General features: G+C 41.6%; 1 protein-coding gene across 1 annotated transcript; it reads left to right on the top strand.

Annotated features, from left to right (window-relative positions):
• The first annotated feature begins 3,139 nt into the window (after positions 1 to 3,139).
• lratd2b (LRAT domain containing 2b) lies at positions 3,140 to 5,210 on the top strand. Its single transcript, XM_028580549.1, has 2 exons — positions 3,140 to 3,348; positions 3,668 to 5,210. Exon 2 carries the CDS (start codon positions 3,874 to 3,876, stop codon positions 4,702 to 4,704), a length of 831 nt encoding a protein of 276 aa, XP_028436350.1. The 5' UTR covers positions 3,140 to 3,348; positions 3,668 to 3,873; the 3' UTR covers positions 4,705 to 5,210.
• The last annotated feature ends 20,525 nt before the right edge of the window (positions 5,211 to 25,735 follow it).

Below are 25,735 nucleotides of genomic sequence, written 5' to 3' on the forward strand. Positions count from 1 at the left end.
TTTACACCTATCACCATTTCTAGCCACTGGGGGACCATAGGCAGGCTGGGGGAACTCATATTAATGTTAAAAAACCTCATAAAGTGAAATGTTCATGCCATGGGACCTTTTTAAAGACTGCAATTCATACCAGAACGTTGAAGAAAGTTTTGTGAAAAGTGCACAAACAAAACATTGTTTAACACTACTGCACTTGATGTAACTCTACTACTGTAGTTGCATGATTATCCTGTGTTAGGATTCCTGTGTTCCTACTCATAAATTGCAAACTTGGAATATGCATTTTCACAAACATTTTGACAGTCACAGTATTGAAAGCACAGGGGCAAATAATACAATGAATGATGGTTGATTTACATTAACCTTAGCTTCAGGGTCCTGCTATTGTGCATGCTGGCTCACTGTCATTCTGTCATGGACTACTGGGACATTGGTATAGAACAGAGCCATTGTTCATGTTAATTAGTAACACCTGTGTTTTCCCTGCTGTGACAAGTCAAAATGTCTGCTGAACAAAAAGGTCTTCTGTGAAGTTTAATTTAGGCAGAGTGCATTTCGGAGATACTTACCATCACTGTTTCGATATCCCTGCATGCATCAGTGATGTGTACATCTTTATAGGCAAAATGCTGCAAACTTAAAGGTGCAATATGTAATATTTTATGTAATACTGGCAGCTAGCAGTTAAAATAGTTAATGCACTACCAATTCAAAATACTGGAGAGTTGTCTCCCCCGCCCCCTCCTTCCCAGACTCGAAGTTCATGGGGGTTGCCAGGCTGAGACCGCAGCATTCACAACAATGTTGCTAGACGCTTTTCTCACATAGCCAGACATTACTCCACAGCACAGCGGAGTAGCTAACGGTAGATGCTAGTCTCACATAGCCAGACATTACTCCACAGCACAGCAGAGTAGCTAACGTTAGATGCTGGCTATATTGACAGTCATAAAAGCCCGTGCTCACGCGGAGCTCTGTAACCAACTGAAAGACACACTTTTTCGGCTTAAAATTACAGTATGAACCGCTAAAAACACAACAACCTCACTGTCCTCTCCACACGCCAGTCAGGCACACTTCCTCGGCTTAGAATTACAATACAAAACGCTTAAAATACCACTACCTTGCCGACGGAACACACTTCATTGGCTTAGAATTATGGCAACAATTGCTAAACACACTGCAAACTCACAGTCCTCTCTTTCCGATTTACAGCCCCCCCTCTCGGAGGCTACACGCTGTAAACAGCCATGGGCTGCTTGCCTGGTCCTCCCGGTAACGTTAACAGTTAGCAGGGTTAGCATAACGTCGTTAGCCAGGACCAGTTGGGATCACTTTACTGGCTATGTTTCAATTGTTTTTGCGAGTAACCAACTCGGGTACTCTAGCTATATAATTCAATGTGAGTACACAAATGTTGAAATGACAAAAAATGCCCATCCCTAGTAGCTGTGATAAATTAGCCTGAAGCTAATGCTTAACTGTTCAGGAGGAAATAAGCCAACTCTGCGTCTTTTTGGGATCTAAGCTGTCTCCATCTTTCAAATACATCTCCAATATTTACCAGGGGGTTGTTACGTCTCTGGTCACGCCACTGTTAGAAACATGCTGTTTTCTTTTTTTTTATGTCATGTAGAATCTATCTCCGTTGATCCTGTTCGTTTGTTTGCTGCTTTCATGGCTGTACTACCGTTACAGCTGTAGCGTGCTGGGTTTACGTTTTTACAGGTATATCTGGCAACCCGGCCTGCCTGTCAAACTGGGCCGTAACAACACACAGATCAAAACATAAACATAAATTCCGTCACGGAATGTAAATTTCAAAAAGAAAAAATACTGACATTAGCTTTGTTGTCAGAAAAGATAGTATTTCAGTTTAACATGTTTCCTTAATATCTGATGAGGCATTGGTATCATTTTGGGATTTATTACAGTACAAATATTACATATTGGACCTTTAATATACACAAAGAACCATATGACATTAAATAATCAGTTTGGATTTGATTGTATAAAGCTATGTCTGGTTGTTTAGAATGACGCAACCTTAAGTTCAATGGAACACTGTTATTGACTAAAATTGTATGCCCTCAGTTTTGCAGCACATTTGATTTGATCAAATAAACCAACTTTGGTAATTTAGTGTTTGAAAGAATAAAGAGAACTATAGTTAAAAGCATTTGGTCATGATTAGTAGTGTATCGCAAATCTGTACGATAATAACCCTTGAATTTCATCACAAGTCTCTGTACAAATTGCCAAAGAGGTTTCACTTTTACACCTCATTTCAACATAGCACACAACTGTCTGAGTATGGAAATAATGAAATAATGAACTGGTATACTATGACCGACTAATTATCAAGTGTTGTTTACAAAGGACCCCTTGAGGCGGATGGGCTCCACCAGCAGAAGACCCCACCGGGTACCACTCATCTCCACTAAAAATAGGAAAATGAGGCTACAATTTGCACGACCTCACCAAAATTGGACAGTTGAAGACTGTAAAAATGTTGCCTGGTCTGATGAGTCTCAATTTCTGTTGAGACATTCAGATGGTAGAGTCAGAATTTGGTGTAAACAGAATGAGAACATGGATCCGACATGCCTTGTTACCACTGGGCAGGCTGGTAGTGGTGGTGGTGTAATGGTGTGGGGAAGGTTTTCTTGGCACACTTTAGGCCCCTTAGTACCAATTGGGCATCATTTAAATGCCACAGTCAAACATGGGGTCAAACACAGTATTAGTAGGGTGTTCCTAATAATCCTTTAGGTGAGTGTCTATATGCTGTATGTTTATATGCGTTTGGGATTATCCTCCCCCTGTGGACTCATATGGATTTTGGAAGTCCATATGTGATTAAACCCAGGTGAGTTATTTTTTTATTATGTAACCTATCCCTATACCATTCGTTCGTACTATACCATAAACAACAATGGAAAAAAAATTGATTTGTGTTTTATTTCCATCCAATAGTATACTGAACATGTATTAAACCATATTGATTAAATGAATTGATTACAGTATTTTACTTTGATAAACTCCTTGACATAATCTCATAATAATCTCACTTTGTAGGGTAAACTGAATATGTAAATGAGGCGTAAAGGCGTACTGTCGCTTTAAATGACAACACCTCCCAGCAGTCACTGGGTCCTGGGTGAGTTTCGTTGCAACAAGCGCTGTGGTTCAGACTACAGACAGAGCAGGCTGTGCAGCAGAGCGAGCCGCACAACATCACAGCATACAGGAAGCAGCCGCCCGCCAGCACAGTCTCAAACCCTGCTCCTTTTACCGATGTGACAGCAGGAGCGCGTGAAAAAGCTGCTGCCACGAGCTGAACCCTAGGTGAGTCCGTCCGCTCTCAGAGTTTATTGAGCGCTGAGCTGGAGAAAATGACCAGGTGCAACAGTCAAGTAGTCTTGAACTGAGAAATATTAACACGACAGCGGAAGAGTAGGTGATATGGTACAGTACTACATGAAGTAATAAGTGAAAAATAGCGGTTATATCGGTGAGTAGGCTATGTGGAAACTGTGAACCAACAGGTGTGTCTCGTCACACCTGTTGGGAATGTATGCTTAGTAGCCTAGTTTAACTTGTAGACTGGCTGCTAGGCTTTGAACTCGTTGTTTTAAGCTCCTTTTTCTTGTTTCTTTATGTGCAGGTCGGCGCAGTCGGTGTTCATTCGGAGGAGAAACCGCCTACAGCCGGACATGGATTATTGGTACCCGTCTTCACCACTTTGGATTTAGTTAAGACCCCGCGCGCCTCCCTCTTGTCTCTCCTCCCCAGGTGAAGTGAGTGCGCAAAGAACAGGTGGATCCTGTTTCTGTGTTCAGCTTTATCCTCCTTCATCCGCCTGTCACCTTTATGGGGAACCAGGTGGAGAAACTTACGCATTTAAATTACGCAGAGGTGCCAACGGCGGACCCGAATGGGTTCGACCCGGACGACGACGGACCGCGGATCGGCGTCTCTTACATTTTCTCCAACAACGACGACGACGACGAGCAGGACGAACATTTGGACCGCTTTTCGTCGGACAAGCAACGCGTGGCGAACCATGAGGAGAAGCCCTACGACCCCGAGGACGAGCTCGAGTGTGCGATTTACTACCGAGAGGAGTGCGTCTACGAGACAAACCGCGGAGCCGCGGCTCACTCTGCGGAAAGTCTCCTGAACAAGTGCAGACCGGGAGACCTGCTGCAGTTTGTGGCAACTGGACAGTATCCTCACTGGGCTGTCTACGTCGGGGACTTCCAGGTGGTTCATTTGCACAGGGCTGAGATAAAGAACAACTTTCTCACCGATGTGAGCCAGGGCAAAAAAGGCAGGATAGTGAACGGCCTCTACAGGTACCGTGCGCTCCCGCCGGAGGTGATCGTGCGCAACGCCCTGGACCACGTTGGCTCGAGAGACAGAGAGCTGTACTGGAGAAACTCTGAGTGCTTTGCTGCCTGGTGCCGCTTTGGCAAACGGGAGTTTAAAATCGGAGGGGAGATAAGGATAGGAAAGCAGCCGTACAAGTTAAAATTACTCTTTTCAGAAAAGAAGAGTCACGTCCTGGAGTTTCAGAGCCTGGAGGACGTGATCATGGAAAAAAGGAGGAACGATCAGATCGGCAAAGATGCTGTGACGCAAGAGCTGGCCAACCACCTGAACGCAACAAATGAAATCAAAGAGGAGCATTTCGTCAACTGATTGTGGATGCTGGGTAACCAGGTGCGGATTGGAGTTTTAGGTCAAAGGATGTGTTCAATGAGCAACTCTCTAATGCTGAAAAACAGAGCGTGTGTGTTGTTGAGGGAGCATTTATCCCTCGCAGTCAACCAACAAGAGCTTTGTCCGTGGGCTTGGGTGCATGAGCCAAACAAAAGTGCGTTTTTAAGAGGGAGTTCCAAAATGATCCAAATGAGAGGAAAAGCCCCTGACATCTGGGGTGACACTTGTTTCATTCTCAAGTGCATTAGCAGAGCAGCTCACAGGGGAGGGACAAAATTCCCAGGAAACAAGTGAAAATTGCACACTGTCAAATATCCTTCCTCTTTTTGAAGAAAAAATATTTTACACACCCAACCCAAGATTAAGTAACTTGATGGATCAATTTGCATCTAAGCTGCACCTGCATTCTAATCATTTGGGGATGTAGTCAGAATTGAATTGCCCATAATTATCTTCCTAATCCAGTGACTATTTGCACAGAGAACAAAACCTCTCCAGTGTATTTGTTTGTACCGGACTGCTAAAACGCTCGCTCCTGTAGCCTACAACTCAGGTGATGGTGATCAATACAGATTGGACGAGAGACTTGCTGTATTATTGTGTGTCAACCTTGAGGATTTGCGTTGTGTCCAATCATCACACAGCTTTACCCACTCAGACTGCTTTGTAAACACAGCTATGACAGCTGTGCACCTTTACTGATTCACCCATTTCAACAGTTTATTTTTTTGGAACAAAAAGATGTTTGTATTAAGGAATATGGAAATAAATATATATTTGAACAGTAAATCTTTATTTTTATTTATTTATTTTTTCTATTTATTTTTTCAGTTAAGGATTAAAAATGATTTATGGCAATGCTGGTTCAATACTAATCCATGTCAAACCGTGAATCTCAGGAAATAGGAGAGGTTATTCTATATTCTAACCAAACCAAGCATCCTAAACACCAGCATTGTTTGCGCTGCACAGACTATAATTGATAGCAGCCACATTCTCACCTTCCCAGTTCACACCCCAGAGGAGTCAGCGCTCTACCTGTTCTACCAGTAAGATCCCAGCCCTTGGTCTGTTGTTGGACTGTCCTACAGTTAAAGCACTTAATGCTGCCAGTTTTGATCTTAATACCAACTCTGCTGGACATTTTGCTTTGTTTACACCTCTGCTGGCTGAAGATAAGTCATTTTTGAAAGTTTAGCCGCAGGCTAAGAATGTTTCTCACCCGTATTTGGCTTTTTCTCCTTCTGCTGAAATCACAGCATCAATTTACATTTTCGGTCAAAGGTGCAGTTCTGTTTGTTTACACCCAGAAATAGGCTCAATTTTAACTCTGCCAAATAACATTCCCATTTTGCTTATATAAAGATACAATATAAGAGGATAATGTGCAAGGTTGTGCACCTGTTGTAATCAGAGTTATCATTTTTATTGAGATACCTAATAGTTAAAATGCCACTGTCCAAATAATGTCAAACCATAAAAGCTTGTGAAACACTTCACAGTATGTACACATACATACACTGCAATGGAAATTACAGCAATCTCTGAGGTTGATTTGAACTGGAGACATCTTTTTTTTTTTTTTTTTTTTCCCCTCTGTGTTTCAGAGGAAGCACATGACTTCCTTATAGCACTCTGTAGACAAGTTACTTTGCCGGTTTGTTTTCCTCTGGTAATATTTGCATGGAGATAATACCGTAGTCATTTTGCTGCAGGTAAGGTCCCACCGGACCCAAAGCAGGATCATCATCAGCACTGGTACCAAGTAGGGAAGCTGCCGGACACATTAGCATTTCTTCAATCCGCTGTGGGCTACCACGGTTATGAGGAAAGTGTGTGTGTGTGAGATTCATATTCATGATAATCTGTCATATTTTTTTAGCACCAAGAAAATCCAAGCAGCATTGGGTAATGCACACTATGTTAAAGCAGCTGCCAGTAGAGTTGCGCAATAGTGAATATTAACTCACATTTTTCATCATGTGTGACAAAGCTGAAATGGAATTATACTTGCATCATATATTACATTCAATTAGATTTTTCTCTCCACAAATTTGTCTGCATACGTATACTGTACCATGAGCTATAAAAAAAAAAAAAAAAAAAAGAGATACAAAATGAACTCTTGGCTAAGATAAAGACATCAAGCTGTCAGCTGAGTTGTTCTAAATCTGAGTAGGGTTTTAGTGTGCAGCTTGTTTGTTGGTGAAAGCTGCTCTGGGGAACTTTCTTGCAAACATTTGTTTACATTTAGTGTTACCCCACCAAAACATATAGTGCGTATCTTTGAGGTCTAGCATCTACATCTACATGTTGAATGTACCATTTCCTCGTTTTCAGTTAGTTATACATTTGTTATTTTCTCATTTAAAATGATGCATTGTTTCCTAGTTTGTCTTCTTCTCTGCCTTTATTGATGCTATGCTGTGCTTCTTTGTACGTTGCATCATCTGTTAGATAGATAGCGAGATAGATAGATTCTTTTTTCATCCCGAGGGAAATTTTAGGCATCCAGTAGACAATCATAACACAACAAACACATATATCTCACATACATAAAAATCACTCACAGAAATTTTAAGAGTTAAAGGTGCTAAGGTAGACTGTGTGCAATGGTGGTAGTGCAAAAGAGAACAGTGTAGGGATTGATCAGTGCAATAGCTTATTAAATATGAACTATGACAATGAAAAGACAATAATGTAAACCTAATATAATTAGAATTGCTTGACAGAAAAAAAATAATATGTTAAAGGTCCCATGACATGAACATTTCACTTTATGAGGTTTTTTTTAACATTAATATGCGTTCCCCCAGCCTGCCTATGGTCCCCCCCAGTGGCTAGAAATGGTGATAGGTGTAAACCGAGCCCTGGGTATCCTGCTCTGCCTTTGAGAAAATGAAAGCTCAGATGGGCCGAACTGGAATCTTGCTCCTTATGAGGTCATTGCCCGCCCAGAGAATTTGGCCCACCCATGAGAAAGAGACATCATGGCTTTCAAACGAGCAAAGTGGCAGTTGGTCAAGGCCACACCCCCACCCTCCACCTTGCCCCCCAATCCAAAGAGCACCATGTCATGGGACCTTTAAGAACAATATATAACAGGGAATAAGTTGTAAGATGTATATGTTATGACCAGAGTCCAGATTGTGTAGGAAGGCTAATATAGCCTATAAGACCGTCAGGTGTACAGCAGACAGAGATATAATGGTGGTAGGTGTTGATCAGCAAAATAGCGTGAAACTGGCCCAACAAAACCCACTTATAAAAACATTGCTCCATCATGTTCCTAGTAGTAAAAACTCCACAGAGTAGCTTTAATTAAGCTTGTCTACACAGATATTAAACAAGTTTCCCATTTCCGTCCAACAGCCCAAGTAAGCTGAGCCAGTGCATGCAAATTAGCCTTCAGAAAAAGAAAAAGGCCACCCGTGTGATCTGTAACCAAAGTCGATCCGATGCCACTGAGCGTGAGAGCCGTCTTTTATGACACAAAACGTGTGAAACCAGGGGAAGCTTTGGGTTTGACATATTGGCTCATTCACAACAGCCTTTTGGCCAGCAAGTCTGCCATGTTTCCTTTGGAGGATTGGAGGAAAGCCCACACCCTTCAGGCAAAACTGGCAACATTACAGAAGTTGGGGACGAGCCAGAGCTCCAATCAAACCCACCCCATGTTTACAAAATGTCATTATCTACATAAACTTCTTCTCACACGCAAACATGTCTGAACTTTAGAGGAGTGTGTGCTCTTGAGGAGATTCTATCTGACAGGCCTACAGGAAGTGGGAGTGTATTTTAGACGTGGCCTTGAGCCACTGCGAGATTGTTATCCATGTGGGACAAACACCGTGTAGCTTAAAGATGGATAGTTTGAGAACATTTGACAATTTCAGGTTATGCGCTACACTATTTAGAATATGAATATCACCTCAGGGGTTTTATTAGTTAGCCAGTTTTATGCCACTTTTGCTGCTCAAACAGTGTCTGAACTGCTAAGGTTTTTGCCAATAGATAGGATTCCTCTTTAAGCAGCAAAGATTGGGATTTATGAATGGCTGTTGGGGAAAGAGAGTGTGCTTGTAAGATAAGATAGTTAAACAGATGACTAAGATTACACAAGCCTTTGATAAGCAGTGCCATGTTGAATGTTTCAATTATTCTTTTTATTCAAATTTAGCCAGCACTGATGTGAACAGTAGTCTGATACTCTCTAATAACCAGGCCACTTTACGGTCATGTTAATAGTTAACTTATACATATACATACATATACTAACATCTGCTATAGACATTAACAGAGTGCTGTTTTCAGGCAATTTTCACTGCCCACTCCCCTGAATCATGTTTATGCTTGTGTTTGAGGAGAAACTTCCATTTCCTGTGAATTAGAGAGAGTTTAGTGAAACACCAACATTAACTACACTGCATTCATTAACAGTTATTGATCCACAGTGCTGCTACTCTTTTTCTTTACATTTTACTGTAAACTTCCAGCACCATCCACCTGCATTGGGTTAATAATTTATACGGGACTCCAGCAGCTTGACTTGGCCTGAACTGTGTTTACTGTTGGTTTCAGGCTGTGATCCTTTCTTGTCCCGCAGCAGGATGACTGCTGACCGTTGTTTTTTCAGCCGCACAAAGGCAAAGTCCATTCCCTCTCAGTTCCATGGAGTTCTAGTGTCCCCCCCTCTTTTGCAAAGCAACATTCCCATAGCCTAGTTTCACACTGCTACTTTTCAACTGAATTAAATGTAGTTTGTATGCTACCACACATACAGGCGGGCAACCAATGTTCCCTTCCTTCCTTTGTGGTTTCTTTCACTCTCCTTGACAAATGTGGTTTCGTACTGAGCAGTAGGCTGTGAAGGTAAAGCCTCTGTTAACAGCTAGGATGGGGAAATTGCTGAGCTTAGAAATGATCAACTTAAAAGACATCATGATGGTTCAAAGGAAATAACAAGGAAACACGAATACTAAATGTAGCAAGTCAGGCCGGGTGAAGATACAAGACATGATGTGAAAGGATAGCTTTGTTTTCATTTTGAGACAACTGCAGCTGATGAGGAGCTCATCAGAATGGAATCAGGCCCCATTCTAGTTTGAGCTGTTGTGTCCGGTCAGCCAGGGCTGTCTGGTTTACATAAGCAGAGCCAGACAACAAGAAAGGGCCCCGAGGAAGGCTTCTATAAACTGACCCTGTTTCTTTGGATGGTGATGGATGAATGAATGAATAAAAGAACGGAAGAAAGAGATGGGAGGCTTGAGTTATGACCTGAGAGAGCGGGAACAGAAATTACAGTGATTATTAAACCCTTATACTATATACTAATATAGGATTGTTGCCTTTAAGCACTCTGACCTGTTTGCCACTTCATTTATTTATGACAGGCTGATTCAATAGCTATCAACATTTTTTTATCCTGAGTCATCTCAGAGAATCCTGGCCGGCATCGTGCGGGTTAACAGAGGTTAACCCGCAAAAATTACTATTTAATTATGCCAATTATGTCAAGTATACAACTGTAGGCCTTTTGAAAAATCTCCTTTTATTTTTCTCACTCAGTTTTATTCTTTCTCTGTTTTTTTCTGATCCGCTTTAGGATTTGACAGAGAATTTGGCTTGTGTTACATTAAAATCCTTAATCTCTAGAGATTAAAGGAAATACTTTTATATTATTTATAACCCAATATCTACTATAGTCCCTAAACTGCTGGTGTTTTAGACTTTAGAAATCAAAAGGAGCCCCACAGTTTTGGAAAAGTGTCAGTTTTGTTTGTGGAGTCTGTTTCCCCTTGCAGCAAGAGTCCTAACCCCCTATCAGTGTCTTTTAATAGAGCGTCTCTCTTTAAAAAAAAAAAGAAAAAAAAACTTCCTCCAAAATCCCAGGGAATCAAATTAGTGCTTATCAACATTCTTGCTCTTCTTTAATTTCAATTCCACGTCTCTGCTTCTGTGCAACGGTGTCAGTTTAATTGTCAGGTACAGAGCTTGGTTTTCTTATGCCCTTCACCGATAAAATAAAATAAATATAAATCCAGTAACCCGTCATGTTCTACCTTTCTTCCTTGCCTCACTCTTTCTTCGTTAGCTTTCTTGTTTATATTCTGCTATTCTTCTTATTTTGAGTGTCACGTTGATGTCCATGACTCAGGCATTTTCCCTTTTTCTGCTAACTATGCCCCATTCTTTCTAATGAATTGCAGATTTGAGATGACTGCAGGTGGTTTAGTGAAGTGCTGTCCCTCCTTCACGCCACACAGAAAAAGCCGAAGCAGTGGAGCAAAAACTGCCACAAAACACTTAACCGACCACAGAGTCCCGGTCATTATCAAGTGTCAGCAGGAGTCCACAATGTTCTACAATAGCCTTAAAGGAATAGTTTGATATTTTGGGAAATACGCTTAGATAAGAAGATCGATACTACTTTCACATCTGCGCCGTACATATACAACCAGAAGACCGTTAGCTTAGCATAAAGAAACACGGAAACAACTGGCATGACTATGTTAACTAGTGATCTTAAAGTTTAAGTGTGTAACTTTTTCTATATTAATGAACGTCCGTTACATTCAATGATGTTGTCATCAACCTGCATGTTGTCATCACAAAACATCATCGCCACCCCAGATCGGATTACCCATTCCATCTCCAGCTGATGAGCATCCCATCATCCTTTGCTGGTGTCCGCTATGAAAGCAGGTGGGCTCAGTCGCAAACTGAATATCCTGCTGGCTTAATCAAAGACATGGAAATGGAAGTATTAGAGTGTGAGACACATCAATAACATCCCCAAATGTGTGTGCTCGTGCATACCTGTGAGTTCAGTGCATGCGTGTGTGAGTGATGTGGAACTAGTGGGTGGCAGAGTAGCAGAGGTCTGGCCCTGCAGGCTAAGATGTTGGCTGCTGATAATGAGGCACTGTTGGAGCTAATGGAGGCAAAGCCAATTTAGACTCACTCAGTGGCCGTGTGATATCACCACATCGACCAGATTGACAAGAACTCGAAGATGAGCTGTTGTGTATCAGCATTTCAAGACTTGGGATTGGAGAAACAATATACTGGATAACTGGGTACCGCTGGTGTTTTATTGGGGGAATGATTGAGCCAAATAAACCATTCAATCCTTTTGTTTTGACACATTTATACATCCCATGCAGTTTTCAAACACAAACCTGAACTAAGCCTGTGTTGTGCATGTTGTTTTTAGCGGAACAGTGCAGAGCTCCACTTTGCTTCTGGAGATTTGTCACAGCAACACATCTTAGCAGGGTAATTGCAGTATCCCAGAGATGGATCAGTCTCCCATGTGTACTGCAGTTTATTGCCTCATAATTATGAGACTAATTACAAAGATGTATTACAACCCCCCATGTGTACACGGATATATGTGTGTACACACAATTCATACACAAACTCACGCATCAATCAGAAATACTGTAGCTGATGATTAAAATCTCAATGTGAAAATGGGAGGTGTAATGACTACCCCACTGCCTTCTAGAGCCCGGGTATTTGCTGTGAAGCAATACTAATGCTTCGCTTTAAGGTCTGAGTTTGAGATGTGTTGACAACAAAGAAGCAATTTAGCTGCATTCAAATTTCTACACCTTGTCCATTTATTCTTTTTTTTTGCAAAATCGCCCACACTGTTATCCATACATGTACAGAAAACTACTTAATTGGTATTGCACTTATTGTATTGTGTCACTTATGAAAGTTTTTTCTTATGAAGTTCTAGCCAAGTCGTTTTTTTTTTTTTTTTTTTTTCCCCACGTAAGAATAATGTGATGTACAGTGCAGCCGCAGAGTACAGAAGCAGAATAATTGCAACAAGGCACTTCTGTGTGACATCAATCGGGATAGAAGAAATACAAGAAATTAAACATCTTCCCATACAGAGCTTTATAATCTTTGTTCTTCAGGCATATTACGTAAGGTTATACACTCTACTGTATGTTTGTTCAGAGGGCAGCGAAAGAAGGGGCGCACACACACACACACACACACACACACACACACACACACACACACACACACACACACACACACACACACACACCCTTCCTGAGGATCTCAGGGGATCTCTAAGGACAATGGTGAGATACTGTACACAAGGACAAGGTGTGGCTTCTCTGACACAGCAGGACACGAGCGCTGTATGTGTTTGCACACAGTGGGAGGCGCGGAATCAGTGCACCAAAGGATTCATTTGCAAAACAACTTGGATGTGAGTCGTCTGGGCATACTGAGAGCAAAGTCCACGCTGTGAAGAAGAAAATAAGCGTAAAGGCTCCACGTAGGGTCTTTTTCTTTTGTCCTCAGACGTGACAAAAATCCATGAAACTGTATATTTATTTTATGTATGTCTGAAGGATCAACACACACAAGCAGACTTCCTTCCACGTCTCCATCCTTCTCTCAGCCATCCGGTACCCACAGACTGAGATACCGCTAAAGGACGAGCCAATTCCTTACTGTGGACGCAAATTTACTTTCATTAAACTTTGACTGAAGTTCATCAAAGACCATTCTGCCCCTTCAGCACAACCAGTTCTGCTCTTGATCTGCAGCAGCAAACCAGTGATAAGTAGTTAACTCTTTCATGATAAAGATTCCATTAGTGCTACACACAGAACTCAGTAGACGAGGGGGAAGATGATAACTCCATGTTCCTAAACAACAGGCAGACTTATCTCCCCATGCCTTCCTGTCCAGGATATTGGCTCAGGGCAAATCATCAAGTCATTATCATGGGGAAATGATTCACAGAGGTATTTTTAAGTTCACAGATTGATACGATATTCTGCAAACTTTCACTTCGGCGTGGCATTTTCCAAAATCATATTAACACCGTGAGTTTGTCTCATCTTTGGTGTGTTGTGAGTTACTGGAACAAAGGTTATCTTGGTGTCAAATCCCTGCAGTGCTTGTGTAGACAGGGCGGTGGTGCTGTGCCTATCTGAAGGCACGGTCTGTTTATAAGAAAAATAAACTCAACAATTTCCCTTTTAGAAAACAAAACACAGCCTTGTGGCCCCTCAAAACACCCCACACCGGCATCTGAATGCAGAATTTGATACCTTCACGTATCCCGGCAGCACACCCACACGCATACCACAACAAATACTATGTTGTTGTTCCAGTGTATACTCACACAAAAAGCGTAGAACTATTCAAATACATGTTTGGCATTTTCACCACGACTTTCAGATGAATAATTCAGGTCTTATCATCAGAGGGTGCCATGAACTGAACATACACCCATCAGCGGTGGCCAGCTCTGTCTGGTGTGCTGTGTATAATGTTGAATGATCAACACACAGGCAGTTTGCCTCTTTGGTCCGGCTCTCATTGACTTTTAATGTATCTACGTGGAATGTATGATCATTAAAAATCTGAGTGGCAATGTGGGGGGGGGTCAGGCTGAATAAAAGTAAAGACAACCCCCCCCAACCTTCTCTCTCTGTCTCTCTGTTCATTCATTAATGATATCTATAGCCCTTTAAGCCCTTCATGAGTGTTGGTGGAGTGTCGGGAAGCTCTCTAATCCCCGCGTTGCTCTTTATTCTGCCCATGACGCTCATCCCCTCTGTGTCAGATCCTGAAACCCCGCTAATCCCCTGGTGGCATTGCGCGCGGGGCCCCAGCTGTCGGCTCCCATGCTGCGTCGCGTCTCTCTCCAGCTAATTTGTGCCCCTGCTTGTGATGCTGTTGATGTCACCCTGCCCCATCTAGTCCAAGAACTTTTCTCAGTCTGCTCTGCTCTTTCCCACTGTTTCCTTTCTCTCTCACTTTCTCACTTTGCCCTCTCTGTCTCCTAGCTGATGATGAAACTCCCAGCTGGCACCAAGTGAACGCTTTTGTTCCCTCTGTTGTATAAAGAGTCAATGTCCTTTGCGTCCATGCCCGCCGCACATTACAAGTCTGCCACAGAGCCCTTCCTCCCTTCCACCAAAAGCTGAATGGACGTGCGGTGGAGGAGGTGGAGATAAATGCAGCACAGAGGGCAATTTGGACTAAGCAGCCGAGAGCGCGCAGACTAAGCATTTGAATGATGGCACATTAAAAATCCTCAAGTTCAATTAAGAGTGTTTAACAAAGCATCAGTATGCAGGCTAGCTCTCTCTGACTTATTTTAATGAGAGGAAGGAGGTGGGAAGGAGCAGAGAGGAAAGGGAAGGGCGGTGGGTTAGGGTGTGGGTAATGATTAGCACTGTTTTCTTTCTTCCTAAGCTCCACTGTGCAGCTCAATGGAGCAGAGGGCTGCAGAGAGATTTTGGACACCTTGGTGTCGCCCACCCAGACTAATGCCACCCGCCTGGCACTCTATGAGAGAGAAACAACACAGGTGTAGATAATCACCAGTGGTGTGAAAGAAGTTTTAGTTAAAGTAAAGATAACGTAATACAGGAAACACTCTGCTACAAGTTAAGATCCTGCATTCATAACTTAAGTTTTTAAACAACATTAAAGGTACAATATTTAACATTTCTGCTTTAAAATGTCTAAAAACGACCATACCTATGTTATACATTTTTATGAGTTGTGTTCTTACACTATCCCAAATGTTTCCACCAAATGTCAAACCCAGAGAAATCTGTTATTTTATTTTCAGACACGGGACGTTTCCTTTAGTCGCCCGTCAGTGGCGTCATATAACCTTTCACTGTTTACTCTAACTTCCGTCAGAAGATGATACGTTCAGGAGTAATTGTAAATCATACAATGTCACAGAAAAAAATTACTTGTAACCGTAATACCATTTTTTTTTTGCCATACAGCATCATTCTGTGATTAATTACATCCCACTTTTTATCACAGTAATACAACAGAGACCTTATTTATTTTGAAAGTTCAATATAGATACCAGCTTAACGTTACTAATGTGCTAGTTGACAAGTAGCTAACGTTGATGCTAATGCTTTGTGGGTAACATTATGAGGTTACAACATCGTTCAACACGCTAATAAAAGTTACTTTTAGTATGACTGTTTCGACCACAGTTAACAGGACTGGGCTAACCCACGAATAACTTCACTAGTAACGTTAACGTTAGCTGTATAGATAGACGATTAATCTAATGCTAATTTAGCCAGCTAGCTAGCACACCCCGGTCTGTCTGCCTCACTCCCCCGGCGCAGAGAGACTCAGTCTGGATGACAGCTGACAACAGCCCCGGGACATATAGCTAGCTAGTTACCGTTAGCCCCCAGTCAGCTATCAGTCAGCTACTTTCATTACGGCAACCCCCGGCCAGAACTTATCTCCAGTGCCTGGTGCTTACGACGCTAACGGCAGTTTAATTAAACGTCGGGAAACAGACTATATCAGACCCAGCACCGAGTCACAACAGCGGCCATCCATAGAGTTAGCTAGCTACATCTCCGTAGCGCTACCGGTGTATGTGCTGAAAATCTCCCCCCTTTGCGTTTAGCTGTCTTTACGGTTAGCTAAATTAACCCGACAAAAGGTGGGTTAAGCACCAAAACGAAAAGTTAAGATTACTGAAAAGTGAAGGGGAGATAATTCCGGGCAGCTGGGAGATGTTCTGCTGCACAACAGGCATTGAACGTCCTCGCCGTTGTGGAGATTTCCCCGACAATCCGACAAAGTTTAATTTAATTCGAACACAACCCATGTAGCCAAACCCTAAACCCTGTTGTAGCATGAACCTTATTCTGTTACGGTGTCATTAGTGACATGTCGCTGTTAAACAGTAGCATTTTTTACATTAGATTACAAATTAGATATTATTTTAGAATAAAAAGCGCCAGCCCCATCCCATAGCCTATTATGTGTGTTTATTTAGCTTTACTTGGCTTTAAAGGGGCCTTGCCTTAATCCTGGCTTAATTCCCTTTACAAGAAAAAGTTTAGAATCCAGAAGATAGAAGTGAATTGTTAATAGTTCGGAGAGATTCAAGGACAGGGGTGACAGATATTATTTGTGTCCATTGTAGAAAGTGTAGAGAAGTGGAGGGAAGAGTGAAACAGAGGCAGATTAGGGGAAAAAAAGAAAAGATGAATTCAGAGATAGAGAAAGACCAAACAATGATAGCAGTAAAAAGTTAGAGCCCTAAGCTGAGATACTGGGAGACTGGTTGTGGAGCTGACCCCATTCCCAACTTCTCTTGGCATGGCCTCATCGATGTGACATGCATTACCATCGCAGCGCTTGTCACTGGCCCCAGCGTCCCTTTCCTTCACTGTTGTCTCTCTACTGCCACTCATGATCACAGCCTCTCCCTAACACGCAGGGCCGACACACCACACCGCACTCTCTCTCTGCCATCCCCCATCTCTGGACCCACTGTCACAAAGATAAATAAGAAAAAGAAGTCAGTGAGAATTTTCCAACAGTCACTCTCTCGCAGGGGATTTTTTCTACACACTTTCTCCGCTCTTCAGCGAAGCTGCAGGATTATCTCAGAGGGCTGACAGGCTATTCGAGGTCAGGATAAGTATTTACAGGTCTTGTACGCAGTGGCAGTGCAGTGGGGAGGAAAAAAGTCTTCGCTAAGTGACACAAATCAAATCAGCACGCATCGAGTTTGCAACGAGTGTGAACCCTGGTACAGGTGTCAGATCCCATTCTGCTGAAATAGCTTTGTGTGTACTGTAGGCTGTAGAGACACAACAATAAACTCCAAATGCTCCCTCTCTATACACAAGCGCCACAATGTATTCCTGTGCATAGACACCATGAGTAATAAAACCAATCATGGTGCTTGTCTATGAAACTTGCTCAATGAATAGTAAATTATGTCTCCACTTCTCATTAAACTGCAAGACAGTAATTTCAGCCATCACTCTTTGACAGATTCCTTTGTTTTCTTTTGTGTCACTTTGTTGGAGGGACATACTGTATATCATATACATCATTTATATCAGGCACCATGCATCTGTTGTTGTTTGACAACCAAAACCCTGTTACGTTGATTTAAATTCAAACCTTTCAAACCCTTTATAAGGGCCAGACACGTGTAATTACAACAATAACTGTTTGCCTTTATTCTCCCAGTTATTAACAAAATGTATCTATATAAAGTTGGATTTTTAAACTATTCTGGGAATTGTTTTTGTTGTAGGACTAAAAGCACATGTAATGTGATCCACCTTAATCTCAAATCAAACACAATGTGTGAGTGACTGTATGTTTGTCTATTCTTCGTATACATGTACCACACACACCTGCCTATTTTGAAGAAGCTCCACTCACTAGAGAGACTCCTCCCCTGCTGCCACAGTATTAGGAAATCACATATGGAAAGAAAATCTTCCAAACACTGAGCAATTATTTGCCAGTTTTTGCCACAAAGACTCGCATAAGAAACTCTGCTTTGTGCTATTGTTCCACATGCCGTTGACTCCTGAATGAAGGTATTATTTGCACCAGAGTTCACACGAAGTTTGCAGGAGAGATTACGGAGGAGCCTGGGAGCTGCAGTGCACAAGGTTATGAGCTAATTCCTCAACAACAGTGAGACTGATGAGTGTTATTGATGCCATGTAAGAAAGCAGACAATATGTGTGTGTGTATTTGCATTTACACAGCACATGATTGTGGATTTACAGTATAAGTACATGCACATGTACACGTATGTGCTTACTCCCTGCTATGTGGTTTCACCACACACTCAACTTTCCACATTCCAACAGCGTCCTCCTCCACCTCCTGTGCTCTCTGTATGGCATTTCAGCAGCCGATGCATAGCAACATTTTGCATGTTGAAATAGCGTGTTGACTTTCAAAACAGTATGCTTTGTAAAGTGTGTTTGTATGTGAATAAAATAACGTATTGAATTGATAAAAATATTCGTTTGACAAAGCAGCAAATAAGCAAAACATTCAGGATACACTCCGCTTGTCAACACACCATAGATCTGTTTTAAGTGAAAGAAATATCAGCTCTGGCATTACTTTGATTTATTTATGTGAAAGAGAAAAGATCTTTCGCACCAGAGCACTAATAATGCACAGAGGTGTTGCACCATCGCTGGGAGAAAAACCCCGGGGCAGGCTTATGCCCAGGATTTCTATGGAGATCTCCAGTGGGGTGCAATGGGTGATTTGCATCGCCCCCTCCAGGCACTTTCATCCTGACCCGGCTGCGCTGTGCACGTGGCGGAACGGTAGCCAGGGCTGTTGCCTGGACAACTGATCACAGGATTACAGGTTGGGAGAAGGGGGGAAAAAACAAGAGAGAGAGAGAGAGAGAGAGAGAGAGAGAGAGAAGAGAAAGAGAGTGTCAGTCAGTCAGTCAGTGTTTGTATCACTGGTCTTCAAACGCTGGTCCTGCTGGTTTTTCATTTTGGCCAACTAATAAAGGACTGCTTTAGGCCTGGGACACAAAGACAATGTAATTAACTGGCTGGTTGGAGAGAAATGCTCTGTGGGGCTCTGATGTGGGCTGAAAATGGGAACCAGTGGTTTAAATAGGCTTTCTGGGTGTTTTCTGGACATACATGAAGCTTTAGTCCGTTTCCTACATTCTTAAACCCTTATTGCTAGACACCATATTGTATCAAGAGTTCCCTGGTTAGTTCCTTCCGTATTCAGTGTTGTCAGATTAGGCTGTTTTCTGCCCAGTCAAGCTTCTTTTTAATTGACTGGGCGGTTACAATTAGTTTTGGGTGGATTGTGATACTTTGGGCTACTGTTTGGGGTGGTTTCCCTTAACAAAAAGTTGGACTACGTTACAATATTCCTCCTCTCTTCTGAGTAGTATGATTGAGATTGACAGGGCAATGACTTCAGCCGGCTCAGCTCGACACGCAATAAGTAATAACTGATGAATGTCGAAACCAAATGTCATTTCAGTTTATTACAACTAGACTTTTTTCCCCCCCATTTAGGTTATTATTTGATAATAGTTCTGCAATACAGTAAAAGACTTGCAAAAGCTTACATCTGCTCATATAAGTGAAAACTTTTAATGAGTGATTTTTTATTATTGTGGTTTTTAGTCCACCTAAACTTATGCTAATAAACATCTGACTGGAAGTGCGTCCCAGGACCCAATGCTATCTTTTTGATCAGCTACATAACTTAAAAGGGAGCCTTTGAGGCTCCCTCCCAGATCAAATTATATGGTGAGAAAAAATACCTAGTCTAAATGAAAACAAAAATGGGCTATATGGCGAGCAGTCAGTTTCACGGCAACATTCTTCTATTTGCTCCCTGACTAAAGGTGTGCCATTAAGTGAAATCACATGGTTTGCAATTTGGTTGAATTCTAGGACATGACTGCACACATTTGGTTTAAAACCTGTACAGTTAACAGCATAAGTGGCACATGTATGAAGACAGCATGTGGGAATATATAGACATGAACTGTAAAAGTATACTGGTCTGCCTCACTCCACTCCACGCCATTCAACAACGGGCCATCGCACACACATCTAATGCCTTCAGGGGAAAGAAAAGTTTCTACTGCTGCTGCATATTAAAGCATAGCTATTTTCTGTGAGTGTGGCACGTCTTTATTCAATATCAGGGGCTCCACAGAGACACGTACAGCTTTAGGCTGGCAGCAGTGCGGTGAGAGTGTGAGTTGCAATCTGACTGACTGATTGTTTTTAATAATGCTCACCCTCTGTGCTCACATTTGTTCATATTTAACAGAGGAGATGTTAAGGTGGACCAGTGTTGCTCTGTTTTTCTACTCAAAGAAGGACAATGGTCATAATTTGTTGCAACAAGGGGGAGGCCTTCCTCTTTCGCTGCCTAAAGGACCTCTCACGATAAAATGCCCTAGCCACTCGTGGTCGCCCACGCAGGAGGGAGAACCTCACAGTACCAGAACATGTACTGTTTGTGCCAATTACTTATTGTATATCGTACTATGTTTAGTATGTATAAGCTGTCTCTAGACACACATTGCCAAGATATGTGACATGTATGTCACATATTTTAGGCAGGAAAACTGTAGACCTCTGTAGTCAAATTAGCGTTGTGTGCCTATATGCTTTACTACAGGACTTTGCTAACCTTGCTAGGCACTGGACCTCAGACTTGGGCTAAAAATGTTCCCGTTACCTCGCTCCAAATTGGGCTGGTGGTTCACTGCCCTGGAAGCATGCATCCCAGGGTGTCAAACACCACTTGATCAGCCATCCATAACCCACCTCTCCACCCCCAGCTACAAATCTCAGTGGACAAACAATGCTGTACTGATTTCTACTACTATGTGTTCAATCAAATGTATACCTTAGCATTTATATTATAAATGGCCACACTTGAAGACGTAAAAATCCTGCTCTCATATTAGAAAGGGTTTAGCAGTGTTGTAGTACTAGAGATTGGTCTTGGTCTCAAGACCCCTTTTTGAAGGTTTCGGTCTTGTCTCGGAATCAAATGCATTTTTACTCGGTCTTGTCTCGGTCTCAAATAAAAAAGACCCAGGGTTTTATTTCAAGACCAGTCAAGACCACAACTTCCTTTCGATACATTTTTTTTAGGCATTTTTCATGATACACTTATGGCAATAAGCCTATGGTTAGCATTTTCCACATTTTATCGTGTCATGCAGTGTGGGACTCGCACTGGTCTTGTCTTGGTCTTTAACTCGGTATCGTCCTGCCTCGGACTTGGTCTTGACTCGGTCTCAACCCCTCAAAGTCTTGGTCTTGACTTGGTCTCGATACTCTCTGGTCTTGGTGATGACTTGGTCTCGGTTTAGGTGGTCTTGACTACAACACTGGGGTTTAGCCATGAAAGTTGTTCAAGTGGGGATAAGCGTGTACACTTTCGGACAATCTCTCAAAAAGTTCCAATCCTGCATTCCTGGCCAATCTTTGGATGAAAAGTGCGGCTTTATCAGTTTGACTGTTTCGGAGAAGTTACAACGTTTTTGGAGTTGGATCCACCCCTTCTGACGTTGGACAGATAAAATGTCTCGCAACTTGCATCACTGGTTTTAAAGTTTGTAACGTATTTGTACAGATTCCTGGACTATCTGCCTCCTCAAAGAAATGTGAAAAGGTTTGTCTATCCGTCTTCTGAATCCTATCGTTGACTCGGACATTGATATACCCTACACTCTTATCCAGGTTCAGCCACCTGTCTTCCACACACTTATTGACATGGTTAACCACATGCAAATCTCCTCTAGCCCTGTGGATGATTTGCCATCGCATTTATAAAAAGAAGCATTGGCCCAAGGCAGCATATGATTACTGAGCTCTCTTTCCTCTGTTTCTGTATCTTCATTTATTATTTTATTCTGTACTTTTTATTTAAAGCATGCAGGTGTTCATCCATTTTTAAAGAAACCAATAATCTTGACCAACAGCTTCACAACAATTACAGACCCATCTCTTGTCTTAGAAAAAGTGGATTCAAAGCAATTCACCTATAATACAGTATAATACAATATAGTTTTTCTTGATTGCTAAGACACATTTCTTGAAACCCCCACCCATTTTCTCGGCCCTCTGAACTGGCTTATAGTCTCTACAATTGGCTTTGATCACCTCATTAGAAACGTGTGTGTACAATTTTGAGTCGTGTGTAAATGATGACAACTGTGTTGTAGTTGTGTTTAACGTTTGCTGCCTGTGTTAACCCTTTTGCAACACAAGTGCATCACAGTGTGAAATGTGTTTTAGCGAGTGAGAATGTGTTGATTCGACAAATGGGTTTAGGCCACTGAGCATCCTTCAGATTATGGGGTTTAGTGTTTTAGCAATTCAGAAAAACTGTAACAAAGTAACAAAGGTATTCAAAGTTTTCAATCAGGTGGTGTTAATTCCAAATGCGGCGTTCAACATTGTTGATATATAATATTAACTAACAGACTCGAGCAGTGGCTCAGAGCCAAGGTTAAAATGATGATGATTTTCTTTTTTTTCTCTCACAGGAAGTTGTGTTGAACTGTAAGTATTCCTCATCTGTCCACCCAGTATTGTGGAGTTTGTGTGGTTCAATTACTGTATGTTTATTTTATGTGTTACCCTATATTTTTAATATACCCAGTTGCAACTTTATTTTAATCCAAAGGATCTCAGCAGATCTTTTTTTTTTTAAGATTATTTTTTTTGGCCATTTTAGAACTTTATTTGTATAGGACAGCTGAAGACATGAAAGTGGAGAGAGGGGGGGTGGGTGGGATGACATGCAGCAAAGGGCCGCAGGTCAGAGTTGAACCTTGGGCTGCTGCGGCGAGGAATTAACCTCTATATACAGTATTAGTCTTGCTTTTCACATAGCATTCAGGGATGGTTTATTGCTATTTCTTTAAACCAATCAGAATCGTCTTGGGCCGTGCCAAGCACCGGAGAAAAGCTGCGGTGCCTCTGCAAAATAGGCTCGGAAGGAACTTGTTTTGGTGGAACATGTGTACGTTTAAAAGTTGTTTTAGTCATGCAACAGAAAACTCAGATTGGGCAGATAGTCTAGCTAGATGTCTGGATTTACCCTGCAGAGATCTGAGGAGCAGTTAACCATAGTCCTCATAAATCCACCGCAGTTTAAAATGCCAACACAAAGGTCCAAAAGCCCAAGGCAGTGGATATCCGGCCTAAATGAGTGAAATCTGACGGATTTTCTAGCGGCAACGGAGCAATCCCGGAAGTGGAATGTCAAGGATACAAACTTCTATATATGGGTGGGTGCTCTACCAGGTGAGCTACCCAGGTGGCTGGATCTTAGCAGATTTTTTTTTGTAATATAATTAGTACAAGTTTAAAGTCTGTACAAATCACCGTTTTGTTTTTCCCATCGATCCACCCAAACAACTCAGGATCTCGGCAGATTTAATGAATTTTTTCATGACATCAAGGGATGGATGGCCCACAACCTTCAAGAGATGAATGTTTTATAGGCCCTAATGGGTGATAAATGTACCTGGTTCCTTGTATCTAATGCTCATGTGCAAAAATGTAGGATTCTATTTTGTTTCGTGTTCACATTCTACTTAGTAAAGCTTTATTTATGCTTTACTTTTTATTCAGGAAGTCTCACTGAGATCAAGATCTATTTTATAAGAGAACAAAAAAAAAATCACAATTTCTATTTTTATTTTTTATTGTAAAAATGAGATCCATTGGTCATGACACTTATGAAGCTCAGCGTAAAACCTCTCTCTCCTAAAACTGATCAGATGTTTCGAGGCGTTCACTTTTCAGTTAAACCAATCAGAATCGGCCATGTATTTCACGAGCCAATCACAGCATGACATCCCTGCTTTAAATCTGTTCTCTCCTCTGCGGCTGCCAGTTGTCATTTCAGGCAAAGAGTACAACTCTCCTTCTCCCCTTCCACCTCCAGTCATCGTCACCCACGGCCCCCTGGGTCCTCCTCCAGCTGACCGCTCCCATCGACTCATTCGATCCGGTCTTCGTGCTCCTTCACCACCACCACCAGTGTCTAGACTCCATCGGGGGGGATAGGTCTCGGTTTCTCTACCCCCTTAAAAACATATTTTATACGATGAAGTCTAATCTCCAAAGACTTCGTACATTTCATATTTTGCATATGTAGCCTACAAATAAATCTTTGCATATCTGCAACAAAGTCTCTCCTGATTGAAATAAATTCATCCATGCCTTTGTGACAAAATGGTGAGATTATGGTAATGCACTTTCCATTTACATTCAGTATGTCAGTCTTCAACAAATCACCTCCTGCTTGTTCAAAGCTCTGCTGCCAGACTTCTAACAAAAATGCTCTGCTCACATCAATCTAGTTTTAGCCTCATTACACCGGGTCTGAGTGAGTTTTCGAACCAATTTTTTTAATTTTAATTATCGCACTACATGGCACATTCCTAGAATTTGAATAATGCAAAACTTTTAAAACCATACCACCTTTTACTATCTATCTATATCTATACCTATCCATATCTATCTACCGTCATCTCACCAAGATCTCCCACCAACTAAACTTAAATCTAAAGACTAGAGAGCCTTTGCACATTGCCCATTTTATTGTGTCTAACGTACATTCTTCTAAACGTAGCCTTTAAAAAAAATATATTTTTTTAAATCATCATGTTTTTTCCTTGTCCTACCAATCTGCGTTTCTTTTCCCATCCTTTTGTTAAGCACTTTGTGAACCTCTGCATTTGAAAATACTATATACAAATGTGTTATATTACAGTATACAACTGTACAATAGGAGTTTATTTGCAACCAATTTCTAGGAGACAGGGTTGTTAGAGGTTATGTCTTGTACAATATATGTCTTTCAAATAAAAAGGAGTGAAGTTATTTTCAATATTTGCCCTCAGTAACCCATAGGCAAAGAATTGTGACATTGTATAAGAGTCTAAACTGGAAATCTCAACCCATAAACCTCTTATATGGCCAACGCTGAACAACACATTAAACAATGTTCCTTCTGTTTGAAATGCATTTGCAAAGTCTAGTTAAGTTTTAGTGGCTTAAAGGAATTGAACAGCAATACAAACATGTTAGTTATGTAACCATATTTTGGTCAACAAGAGGCCTCTTTCCCACATGGGGTGGTGGTCATTGCCAACTCAACATGTTGAGAGTGTTATTGAAAACTAAAGCATTTAGCTCAGTGCAAACAATGCCACTCAGACATCCTAAAATAAAATGAGGTAGATAAATAGCAATTATCTGTGCCGTTTCCCTGTAACCCAGTTTCTCCGTCCTCAATTACACACTTAGAGGTCAGGAGGAAATAGACCATATTGCAGATGGGACCAGACTGCAAATGTAGGTCCACTGTTACAGTTCCCTGAGCGGACTGCACTCAATGTAGCAAACTTGAGAACAGCTCCTGAGGCCAAGGCCGCTGACACTGAACATAAAACAACCCAACAGTGTTATGAGGGTTTTTCTTTGAATTGTTTTGTAACCAATAAACACGGTTTCTGCTGTTATCAAATGTAAAGAATGGCATTTGGATGCTGATATTGAGCCAGTACATTAGCTTTAACAACATGCAGCCATTCCAGGAAAAAGATTTAGGGCTAGAGAGTATTTTCACAGGAAGGAGGCATTCTTCCTTTATTGAAATATTTGTTCCAAAT

Source organism: Perca flavescens, chromosome 6 (assembly GCF_004354835.1).
Source record: "Perca flavescens isolate YP-PL-M2 chromosome 6, PFLA_1.0, whole genome shotgun sequence".
Classification (NCBI taxonomy): Eukaryota; Metazoa; Chordata; class Actinopteri; order Perciformes; family Percidae; genus Perca; species Perca flavescens.

Excerpts from the sequence above, each read along its gene's own strand:
- lratd2b (XM_028580549.1), top strand. The coding sequence starts at position 3,874 with ATGGGGAACCAGGTGGAGAAACTTACGCATTTAAATTACGCAGAGGTG.